General features: G+C 54.9%; 2 protein-coding genes across 5 annotated transcripts; both read left to right on the forward strand.

Annotated features, from left to right (window-relative positions):
* Positions 1-10: 10 nt before the first annotated feature.
* Positions 11-4,641, forward strand: GPATCH3 (G-patch domain containing 3). 2 transcript variants are annotated; one of them, XM_005433121.4, is made up of 7 exons: positions 11-391; positions 660-1,078; positions 2,409-2,583; positions 2,946-3,005; positions 3,282-3,403; positions 3,583-3,710; positions 4,296-4,641. In XM_005433121.4, the coding sequence occupies exons 1-7, from the start codon at positions 40-42 to the stop codon at positions 4,513-4,515; spliced, it is 1,476 nt and encodes a 491-aa protein (XP_005433178.3). In that variant the 5' UTR covers positions 11-39; the 3' UTR covers positions 4,516-4,641. The 2 variants fall into 2 exon arrangements, with proteins under 2 accessions (XP_005433178.3, XP_055562023.1); XM_055706048.1 differs by having other exon boundaries at positions 4,211-4,342.
* A 726-nt stretch (positions 4,642-5,367) lies between these two features.
* GPN2 (GPN-loop GTPase 2) lies at positions 5,368-11,285 on the forward strand. Of its 3 annotated transcripts, none has more exons than XM_055705975.1 (6): positions 5,368-5,480; positions 6,858-7,303; positions 8,838-8,994; positions 9,163-9,323; positions 10,008-10,138; positions 10,641-11,285. In XM_055705975.1, exons 2-6 carry the CDS (start codon positions 6,887-6,889, stop codon positions 10,711-10,713), a joined length of 939 nt encoding a protein of 312 aa, XP_055561950.1. In that variant the 5' UTR covers positions 5,368-5,480; positions 6,858-6,886; the 3' UTR covers positions 10,714-11,285. The 3 variants fall into 3 exon arrangements, with proteins under 3 accessions (XP_055561950.1, XP_005433130.1, XP_027669491.1); XM_005433073.4 differs by lacking the exon at positions 5,368-5,480 and adding an exon at positions 6,490-6,630; XM_027813690.2 differs by lacking the exon at positions 5,368-5,480 and adding an exon at positions 6,751-6,773.
* The last annotated feature ends 425 nt before the right edge of the window (positions 11,286-11,710 follow it).

Here is an 11,710-nt window from a genome sequence, read left to right on the forward strand (position 1 = left end):
CGCGCCCAGTGCCGTGACGCGCCGTCCCGGTGGGGCAAGATGGCGGCGCCCAGCTGTACCGCCGATAATGGCGCCGCCGCCGCCCGCTACTGCCTGGTGAGCGGCATCCCGGCCGCGCTGCGCTCCGCCCAGCTCCGCGCCTACTTCAGCCAGTTCGTAGAAGCCGACGGTTTCCTCTGCTTCCACTACCGCCACCGCCCCGAGCGCCCGCCGGCGGGCAGGGGCGAGGAGGCCGCGGCGCCGCGCACTTGCTCCTGCCTGGTGGCCGTGCGGCCCGGCCGCGCTCGCCGCTTCGTCCGCATGTACTGCGGCAAGCGCTGGGTCGGGCCCGGCGGCGCATCGCTGCCCGGCCGCTGCCTCATCCGCAGGGTCCGCCTCAGCCCCGGGGCAGGTACGAACGGGCCCTGGCGGGGCTGGGCCGGGTGGGCCTGGAAGGGTCGGAGGACCCGCTGAGCACCGGATCCTGCACCTGCAGGTCCGGTCTGAGGGCACTGGGTGGTTAAAACCGCTCGTGGAGTTTCCTTAGTGCCTTAAATCCATTATGAGTCAAGAAAAGTCTGTTTGGGGTTTGCTTATCCCCCTCCTGCTCAGGAGGGCCCTGATTTATCCCTCTCTGGTGGAGCGTGTGTTCCCACCCAAAACCGTTTCTTCTCCTCCAGGCACAGAGATGTCTCCCGACAGCAGGGACAAGACAGCTGCAGGCGAATCTGTCACAGAAGCAGAGTTGAAGCGGCTGCCCGAGTTCAACCCCCCTTCCTTCATGCCTTACGGGAACGTGGGCACCCCCCTGAAAGTTTTTCTGGAGCTGATCCGGGCCTGCAGGCTGCCTCCCTGGATTATCAAGAAATTGCAGCTGGATTTTCCAAAGACAGGCTCATCCCGTAGGTATGGGAATGTGCCTTTTGAATACCAGGACACTGAGACAGTTACAGAAGAAGAAAGAGTTTACACTGCCACAGGGGATGAGATCACAGAGGAAAAGGGGCCTGTGGCAAAACCTGAGGTGACTCACCCAGCCAGTGCTGAGGAAGATGAGGAGGAGCAGGAGAACAAGGAAGAGGAGTCGCACTCGGATGATGTAAGTGGATTTTTCTAGCACTGTCCAGAGTTAGCTATTGTAGCTGCAAAGCTGGGAGGGACAATATTACTCAGAGCTCATTTTAAATCTTTTAATTGTATTGTGTAAATTGCATGTCTAAAAATGGTGTCAAAATCTGGTTGTTCACATCGTGGTGCACTGAGCCCCTTGGTGCATGAGCAGTGTGGGCATTAATGCCTCCAAAACTCCTTGTCTAAATTGTAGGGGTTGAGCCCAAAGGGTTTGGTTGGAGTTGAGCCCAAAAGGTTTTGTCCAGAGGAGCGAGCACAGGGGGAGGCTGGTGCTGCAGGAGCAGATCTCTGCCCTGCTGCATGGCAGATTGGCCCAGCTCTGCTGTTGCTTGTAAATGAGGTGACTGGAGATTCGGGAACATGTTTGTGTGCTGGAAATGACATGCAGAGCCATACAAATGGTTGACCTTGAATGCTCCTGTGATTGAAGTTAGTCGTTTCAAGAAAAATGGCTTTCGTGACAAAGACTCCTAGAAAACTGGGCTGGACAGGCTCTCCAGAGACTATCTTGCCTCCTTCCACCTGACAGACGCCTGTCTAGCCTGTTCTCACAAACCTCTGTCATTACAGAGGCAGCACAATCCCAAGGCAAGCCATTCCCGTTCTTTGCTATACCGGAATTAACTTGGATGCCAAGGCTTTGCTGCAATTTTATCCCATTAGGTTCTCCTAGCAACAGCGGACACAGAGAACGCTTTGTTCCCTCCTTTACAAACTTTTTATTCAGTCTTTTCTTCTCCAGACTAAACAGACTCCTCTAGCTGTTTCTCACAGGCTCTGTTTCCTGGATCTCTAGTCATGCTTTTGGCTGTTCCTTAGTTGGTTAATGTCTTCCTTGGAGGGCTCTGCCCAGAACTGGGCAGGCAGCAGTAAAGCTGTCAGGCTGATCTGTGTCTGTGCCAGCGAGCTGCTTCCCTGGAACCGACACAATCTCTGTAGGGATCAACTTGAGTGGAATTAATTTGTTGCTAGTTGCTGACTTTATGTACAACACACCTGCTCCTTAAATGGGCATCTTTGCGTTACAGATCGGGTACGCTGCTGAAAGCCTGCTGTGGAGTGGGTGTGATGTGGTATTTTTCACCACTTCTGTCTGCTGACTCTGAAGATGGCATTAGTCAGGGGAATGAGGTCATCAGTGCCGGTCGTGTTAGTGCCTGAAAGCAGCAGGCTGAGACGAGCTCTGTCGACGAAGCTGTTTCATAGGGAAGGTGTTGCGATGGGCCGCGAGGGTCAGGGAAACGGGGAGGAGGCTGTGTGCTCTCGGTGTCGCCCACCTTTCACTGGCTTCTTTGCAGGACAATGATACCTGTGAGGAGTGGGAGCGACACGAGGCTCTGCACGAGGATGTGACCAAGCAGGACCGTGTGGAGGAGCGGCTCTTTGAAGAGGAGATTGAGCTGAAGTGGGAGAAAGGTGGCTCTGGCCTTGTCTTCTACACAGATGCGCAGTACTGGCAGGAGAAGAATGGAGGTAACGTTGGTGTCTGTGTCGCTGAGCCACAAACTAACCGCCACGAGCTGGGGGCCCAGCCATGCATTTATCGGGTATAACCCCATACGAGCATCCCAGATCAGCTGCAGATACGGGCATCTTGCCATCACTTTTTAAACCTTCCATTGATCACAAAACCTACAGTGGTTCAACCCAGTTGCTAGAGACCCCAGTGGTCCTACGGGCAGCCTGTTGTGTAAGCGCTCTAGTTTGCAGGGCTCTAACACCGTTTCCTTCCCACTTTGTTAGGGAAAGCAGGGAGCTGGGCCACCAGCAAACAGCTCTTCTGTGTCAGACTTCCACAACCATCACTAAAACCGGTGCTTTCCTTCTCTTGGCAGACTTTGATGAGCAGACTGCGGATGACTGGGATGTGGACATGAGCATCTACTATGATAAAGGTATCTGAGCTGAACTCCCTCCACAAGAAACCAGGGAGGCTGGGAGATTCTGACCCTGCAGAATTTCTGCAGTGAGGAACTCTTTGGCTCCGTCATCCTTTAAAAGCGTCCGAGACGTCACTATACTTAAACCAACATTTTTTTTCTTGTCTGGCACTGAGAGTTGCCAAAACAAACAGGTTCTGCCTCCTTGTTGCATGGTGCTCTGGGGGAAATGACGGCAGTGAACAGCTTTCCTGAGCTGAGCTGCTCTGACTCTTACTTCTTTCTCCCTAGATGGAGGTGATAAAGATGCTCGGGACTCGGTCCAGATGTGGCTGGAACAGCGACTCCGAGACGGCTTGGAGGATGGGTCTGTTTCAGGACAGCAGATTGGCACCTTTGAGAGATACACCAAGGTGAGCTCTGGGTACATGCTGGGGAGGGGATGGGGCAGGACAGGAAAGGTGGGGGTGACGATGTTCGGAGGATGTGGATTAGGGGGAGGAGAGGTCTTGGATGTGGGGAGAGGTCAGGTTCTAGGGAAATGAAGATGGGCTTTGTTCAGCAACTCTGTGCCTTTTTTCCTCTCTCCCAGGGCTTTGGCAGGAAGGTGCTGGAGAAGCAGGGCTGGACAGAGGGGCTGGGGCTGGGGAGCAGCAACTCTGGAATGGCCGAAGCTCTGGACAATGAGGGTCAGAACCCCAGATGCAAGAGGGGGCTGGGGTAAGTACCCACCCCTGCCCTGCCAGCCTGTGTTCAGAGCCTCTGCCTGGGCTCTTTGGGCTGACACAGCAGCTAACTGGTCACAAAAGGAGCAGAGTGTGAACCAGAGCTGTGAGGCTGTCCCAGGGATCTGCCTTTCTCCGCACAGCCAGTGGCAGGGCCTGCCACAGCGCGCCAGAGCTAAATCCACTGCTCCTCCTGATGGTCTGGTGCTCTGTAGAGGAGCTTGTGGTGTTCAAGTAGGGCTGGAACCGTGTGCAGGTTCATGCAGCAGATAAACACAGAGGGAGAGCTGTGCTTGAGGACTGAGGGTCACCTCTGCTACGGTATTCTGGTGGGAAAAGCCCAAGTGACCTGAGGTCGCACAGCACCCCTACCTCCTCTGTGGGGTTTTTGGGGCTTTGTGCGGTGTTTCCCTGTGAGAGCTGCTCTTGTTCTAGAGTGATCCTGCAGCCAGGAATAGGACAAGAATCCTGTATTGGTCCACTTCTCCCCTGCAGCATGTGAAGGAAGTCGAGCTGGGATGCACAGGCGTGTCTGACTGCCTCAGCAGTGTTGGACCAAACGTTTCCTGCTTCCCTCTAGATACCACGGGGAGAAACTGCCAACTTTCAGCAAAGTGAAAAAGCCCCGGCGGGACGTTCCCATCCTCATCTCAACCATCTATGATGACCCTGACCCAAAGGACAGCGGTGACGGGCTGCTCAGGCGCCAGCCACCCACTGCCATGAAGTACAGGCAGGACATGGCGTTTGTCCAGGCGTCACACGGTGCTCTGGGGAGCTTCAGCACCCAGTCACGGTGAACAGAGACTGTCACAGAGCCTTTGTACTGGTTCTGCCTCTGCCAAGCACAGGCTGGCTCCTGGTCTTGGGTTTGGAGCAGGGTGTTCATATATTTATTTTTGGAAGAAATAGACTTCTAACAAAAATTGCCTCCGTGTTTTTTTTTCCTCTGAACCGTTCAAATGAGGGGAAATAGTGCTGGTCCCGATTGCTCAGCGGGAACTGGGAAGGGTGTTGCGTTTCTGAGTGGTGGTTTAGAGCCGATACTGCTGCCTGAATCAACCGAGCTTGTGTGCTAGGTGAGCCTAAAACCCCAGAACTTGTAGTTTCATGGCTGCCTGAGACCCAGGGAAGGACAAGTACAGACAGGGCCAGCTGTGGCACGGTAACTGTCCTGCCGAAAGCTTGCTGCTGGCCCGCAGCTTCGCGTTGCTTGGGCGTGACGATCCCACACTCCTGGGAGAAACTCCTTGGGATGAAAGACTTGTCCTGGCAGCCTCCGGAGGAATTCTGCAGGAGGCGTTTCCCTGCGGTCGGGTGTAGCGGGTGCTTCCTACCACGGGCTTTCCGATGTGCTCTGCCGTGTTTTCCTGACGCAGGCGCTTTTCTGAGGGGAGGGGGTGGGGGGAAAGCCTTCGTCCCAGTGACCTGGGACTGGAGGGTTAAATGGGCATTGGTGAATGCTTTGTTGGCAGGCTGCGGCTTGCCCCTGTGCGCCTTCCTTAAGGCTATCGCTATGTCGGGAGCAGTTTTTCCTTTATTTTGAAGAGCCGGGACTGGGGTTGTGCTTCAGGGACAAGGGCAGCGCCGGGACTCGAACCCGGGGGTCCGGGACCCGGGTTCGAGTCCCGGCGATAGGGGAGCTGTGCGTCCCCCCGGCTGCCAGGGGGCGCTGTGGCGGCGGCGGCCTTTCCTCAGCCGGAACGCGGCGCTCGGGGCCCGCGGCCGCCCGGACCCAAAGTCGGCGGCACCGGGGCGACAGGCGGTGAGAGGCCTAGTGGGCCCGGGCGCGGCCTGCCGGGAGGGGTGGGGGTCTTAGGGAAGATGGAGGGGGCGTGAGGGGTGGAGGGACCTGGGTAAGGAGGGGGGATGTGGGAGAGAAACGGGGCAGGGGGGGAGCGGGAGTCGTAGGGGGGAAGGGGGGAGGTGGGAGGAAAGGGGAACATGGGGGTGATGTGGGGATAAATGGGGGGACGTGGAGGGAAAGGGTGGCGTGGTGGAGAAGGAGGGATGTGGGGATAAATGGGGGACATGGGAGGAAGGGTGGCATAGGGGAGAAGGAGGGTCTGGGGGGATGTGCTGATAAATGGGGGGACATGGGGGAAAGGGGAGCTTGGGAGGGATGTGGGGATAATTGGGGGGACACGGAGGGAAAGGGTGACATAGTGGAGAAGAAGGGATGTGGGGATAAATGGGGGACATGGAGGGAAAGGGTGGCATGGGGGAAAAGGAGGGATGTGGGGGGAAGGGAGACATAAGGCAGAAGGGGAACATGGGGGGCAAGGGTGTTGTGGGGGAGAAGAGGAAACACGAGGCGAAAGGGGAACATGGGGAGATGTGGCAGAAAGGGGAGCTTGGAGGGATGTGGGGGTAAATGGGGGAGATGTGGGGGGAAAGGGTGGTGTGGGGGAGAAGGGGGGACATGGGGGAAAGGGGAATGTGGCGGGGACAGAGGTGGGGATAGGGGGATATGGGGAGAAAAGGGGATGTAGGCAAAGAGGGGGGACATGGGGGGAAAGGGGGTCCATGGGGAGAAGAGAGGACATTGGGGCAAGAGAAGATGCAGGCAAAGAGGGGGGGATAGAGGATGAGGGGACATGAAACATGGGGGAGAAGGGATATGGCAGGGAGAAGGGATATGTGGAGGGGGAAGGGGTGTTGGGAGAGGGAATTGGGCTGGCATGGGGAGAGGGATGTGTGGAAAGTGGGAATATGGGGGTTATGTGGGGAGGAGAGGGGACGTGAAGGAGAAGAGGGACGTGGGGATATGGAGAAATGGAGGGGAGGACATGGGGACATGCTGGGGTGAGGGAGGGAACATGTGGGCGCTGCCACATCAGGAAGGACCCAGCTGAGGTTAAACTCACCCCGCACATGGGCAGGAGTCAGGATCTGTGTCCCACAGGCCCAGCCCGGTGGGTCTGGCTGGGATTTGTGCCTGTTCTCAGCCACAGCATCGCCAGCTGGGGGGTAACGGCCGCCCCGGCACGGGCTGCGCTCGCAGGGGAGGCAGCGATCACACAGTGGCACTTTCCCTTCCTCTCCACCCGCTCCTTGGGTGTGAATCCCAGCACGTCCCATTCGTAATATAATAATATAATAATGCAAATAAAATGGTAAACGGGAGCTTTTCCTTTCTCAGTCAACAGAAGGGGAAGGAAATGAGCCGACATGTCTGAGGGCAGCAAGGGGAGCTCGCTGGCCTTCGGCCAGGTGGTGATCGGGCCTCCAGGCTCCGGGAAGACGACCTACTGCCATGGCATGCAGCAGTTCATGGGCAGGATCGGGCGCAAGGTGACAGTGGTGAACCTGGACCCCGCCAACGAGGCAATGCCCTACCAGTGTGCCGTGGACATTGCTGAGCTCATCACCCTGTCCGATGTGATGGAGAACTTGAAGCTGGGGCCCAACGGGGGGTTGATCTACTGCATGGAGTACCTGGAGGCCAACTTCGACTGGCTGCAGGAGAAGCTGGCTGCGTTCCGGGGTCACTACTACTTGTTTGACTGCCCGGGGCAGGTGGAGCTCTACACCCACCACGGTGCCCTGAAGAACGTCTTTGCACAGTTGGCCAAGTGGAATTTCAGGGTAAGTTTGGGGCTCGGCAGGGAGCTGGGATCGTGCCTGGCATCCCACCTGCTTGCGCAAGGGGCTCAGAAGCTGTATGCCACATGGCCGGAGCTTCTGATCGTGTGGACTAATGACGGGTTTCTTTACTGATCCATTTGGCCCTTCATGTGGAATGGCTCTGTCAGGGAAGGAGGGAAATTTTGCCCCATTTTATGCTGGGGGGGGATTGGCAAAAGAGTGGCTTGTTCAGGGCATTTTGTGCAGTGGGATTATCAACGGAAACATGGATTCTTTCCGCACAGACTCTTGCTGTGCTCTGGGGTCCTCTCCACAAGACGCTGTGCGTTTTATCTGTGTGGGCGTTGTATTAGAGCGGGGAGGTAGGTGGGTGTGCAGGGTGTGCGGGGACCCTTTGTGCTGTGCTGTGAGAAACCCGGGTGTCATCTCAGGCCCTACCTGGCTCTCCAGCAGCCAAGCTGAATCGCTCTGCACGTTGTAGTACGTGCTCTGTGCTTTCTTGCACAATGGAAGATGCAAATGAGGAAACGCAGGTGAGAAGAGTCCCATAACCGAGCGAACTTGCTTACGTTGCATTTGTTTTGCATTTGGGCCAAACCATGAACACGCAAGCTGCGTATGGTGCGAGCAAGAAGGGCAAGTTCACTTGCTTGAGAATGTCAATGGGAATCTGCGCATTAGAGATGACTTTTATTCAAATAAATGGACACGAAGTGGTAGTTGCTAAAAAAAGATAGTTACACTGCTGTTTTGGTGCCCGCTCGAGTGCTTACACCTGCCTGTGAGCTTTCAACTGGCTTTTTTTGCTGCAGAAGCACAGCCCTGACTCACTGCAGACACTCAGCTACAGAGCCCTGACTTTGAGTAACATTGTGTAACAGGCAGTAACTTAACAGAGATCTCAGACCACATTGTTACAGCTGCACAAAACACAGGGAATCATACTGCTCGTTAATTTAATTATTAATTATTATTTCAAACCGCATGACAAGTGGTTCTCCCAGCAGAGCGCAGTGTGCTACAGTTACTGCTCCTGAGCGTACGCTGCGTGTGAGCATTGCTGTGGGGAAGGTGGAAATCTGGAGGCAGTCATGTCGTTCAGGAGAGTTAACCCCCGCTCCCATCCCCCAAAATCCTGTGGAGTTCAGACAAGCATGGAAAATGCATGTGCCAGGAAAGAAGCCCGGCGAAAAGGGAGAGCAGCTGCAGGTTTAAGTGTCTTTCAGTACTGCTGGTGGAGCTCAGCACCCCTTTCTGTGCACCAGCACCCTGGGTCCTGAATTCCCCGGGTGGTCCATGGGTGTGAATGTGGCGATACCTACTTACCTATATGTATGTGCACTCGGATACGAGGGTGTTCCGTGTGCAGGGGCTAGAAGGTAGGTGGTAATGTTCCCTTCATGGGAGTCTGTGTGGTTATAGTCACGTCTGAACCGATGGTCCTATACCCACCTCTCGGACTGTCCCCAAAGCAGGCGGAGGGACTCGTCACTGCTCTGACCTTGTGCTGTCCCTTTGTGCCTTTGCTGCCCAGCTGGCTGCGGTGCACTTGGTGGATTCTCACTACTGCACGGACCCGGGCAAGTTCATCTCTGTTCTCTGCACCTCGTTGTCCACCATGCTGCACGTGGAACTGCCCCATGTCAACGTCCTCTCCAAGATGGACCTGATCGAGCAGTACGGCAAGCTGGGTATGAGCCTTTGGGAGAGAGACGCGTGGAACTGGGCTGCATCGGGGGCGAATTAGCTGTTCGGGCGTGGGGATGTATTGCTGGGAGGAGGTCAGGGAACTGGTGTATATCTCACCGCTTGCTTCAATTTACAAATTGCCTTCAGAGCTTCTTGGCGTTTCTCTGCAGCTTTCAACCTGGATTATTACACAGAGGTCCTGGACCTCTCTTACTTGGTTGACCATTTAGCTTCCGACCCTTTCTTCAGAAATTACCGCCGCCTCAATGAGAAGCTGGTGGAGGTGATTGAGGACTACAGCCTGGTGTCCTTTGTTCCGCTCAACGTCCAGGTGATTGCAGCAGGAGGAGTGGGGCAGAGAGAGCAGGGGGGGAGTGTTGGATGTGTAGTCAACACGTTCAGTAGCATCTGGGTTGTGTCTGCTTAGAGCCATGAGGGCTGGAAACCTCAGCTGTGAAGAGACTTGGGGACAGAGGAGAACAGGAGGACACCCAGACTTGTAAATGATCTGTGGCAGCCAAAGGAAAAGAAAAGGCTAATGAGCTTGGGACTATGTGGGCCTTGTGCCCTGGGGCAGGGAATTAAGACTCCCCACCCCCCCGCCTTCATTCAGTTCTGTGCCTGCATTTCAAATCTGGGTAAAGTAATACCTAAAACGTTGTTAAATTAGGGAGAAAAAAATAATTAGAAGACTGGGAGGAATACATTTGGGAGGAAGGGCTGAAAATGTTAATCTGGTCGTTTGCAGAAGTGTCAACAAAGGCAAATGGGCTGAGACCGGAGGTGATGAAAGGGAGTGAGAGGGTGGAGGGTGTCAGCCCATCATGTGTTCAGGGGGTGCCCTTGTTTATCCTGTGGCCCCTCCAGGCTCAGGGAGGCTGGCAGCGTCCTTGGGGCATTGGGTACCATGTGGGTGGCCCAGAGCCTCGAGGAAGATCCGAGCTAAAGCCCAGCGTGAGCTCTTGCCTCCAGGGAAGGACCAGATTCCCCCATGTGTCATCTCCCTCCCTTTCAGGATAAGGAGAGCATGCGGCAGGTGATGCAGGCAGTGGACAAAGCCAACGGCTATTCCTTCGGAGACCAGGAGCACAGGAACCTTGAAGCTCTGATGTCGGCAGCAGTGGGAGCCGATTTCCACTTTACTTCGTATCCTTCTCTGCTGGTTCTCTGCTGGGCTGAGCTTTAATTTCTCTTTCCTTGAGGAAGAGAGGCTGGAGGTGGGGCTGGCAGTTTGCAGGCCCAGGTTGTTCCTAAAAGTGTCTGTTGCGATATGCATGTAGGGAGGTGGTAAGGCTCAGCCCAGACCTTAGCAGGCAGTTGTCCACACCAAAGCCACCACATTTGTTACTAATTGATACTGTGAATGTGGGAGGAATCTTTTGCCAGCTTTCCTCTCTCTCACACTCACTTGGACTGGGTCATTCCACCTCGTCCAGACCATACAATTGATTCTCCTGTACTTGTTGGGTCTGGGATCAGCCAGAGCCAGGAATAACTCAGGTGGTGCATGCTGCTGCCAGTACTGCCGTCTTCCTGCCAGCCTTCAGGCTGCTGCGGGGCTGGTTCCTCGCTGAGAACGTGAAGAGCTCCTTGCAGAAGGGAGTGTTTGAGCCCAGCCCCTTGTTTTCCTTAATTACTGCGTTATCAGCACACTTGCAGTGCAGGAGAAGTATGTGCAATCTCAGGACAAAGCTGTGGAAGAAGAAGTGATGGATCTGTAACACACCCACCTCTTCCACAGCTGCTCCCTGTTTTGACACCTCTCCTTTTCCTGCCAGGAGTTTAAGAGATTTCTGCATCTTGTGACTCAGACCAAGTGAAAGCTTTTGGGGCAGAGGTCTGCCTGCTGGGCTCCCTCTGAGCGTTTGATCTCTTGCGCTTCAGCCCCGCGGCACGGAGCAGTGTTTTTGCAGAAAGGTGATGGCTGAGTGCAGGGACTTTCCTTAGGAGCCTGAAGAGATTTAGACAGGTGAAGACATGGTTAGCAAGGGAAGAGAAGCAGGATAGAGGAGACTGACCTTTGCCAGGTCTTCTCGTCCCCGTCATGACCAGGGTAGGTCCAGAGAAAGAAAAAGCAGTTTGAACTGGTGTCTTCGGCATTGAGACAAAAGTGCTGGGTTTACTCATAGGAGGAGTGTGCATGTACCTTGTGCTCAGAGGATTATCCAGGCTGAGAAGCCTCCAATCTGTCTTAAGGAAGACAGAAAGATGGTTGGGTTTTGTTGTTTTGTTTTGTTTTTTTTTAAATAATGATGGACTCTTTCTTAATAAACACTCCTTCATCTTGCTTTCATCTTATGAGTTTGCTGAACCTGAATAAATAAAACCAAGAGTGCTACAAAGCCCGAGGCTAAAAAGCCTCTGGTGGGAACGTCACCGCAGCTGGTGCGTTGTGTACTTTGCAGAAGGGCTCGGTGTTAGCCGTGTCGTGTTCCTCTATGATCTACCTGAGAACAGACAAAGCGTTTGCTGGAGGGAGTGAGGAAGAGCTGCTGTGGGACCTGAAAGCAGGTCACGCCGCTCGTGCGCACTTATCCGGGGGCTGGATGCTGGCGGCTGGTGTGCAGGCAGCGCGCTGACAGCGACGCACAAACTGCAAGCTCGGCTTTTGTAGGCTTTTGATTAAGAAAGACCCTGTGTGACTCAGGGAGAGGTTGGAGCACATCGTTTGCATGTAGAGCCTTTCTCAGCACCTGGCTTGGCTGCCCTCGTCCACCT

The sequence above is a fragment of the Falco cherrug genome, chromosome 3, assembly GCF_023634085.1.
Source record: "Falco cherrug isolate bFalChe1 chromosome 3, bFalChe1.pri, whole genome shotgun sequence".
Lineage (NCBI taxonomy): Eukaryota > Metazoa > Chordata > Aves > Falconiformes > Falconidae > Falco > Falco cherrug.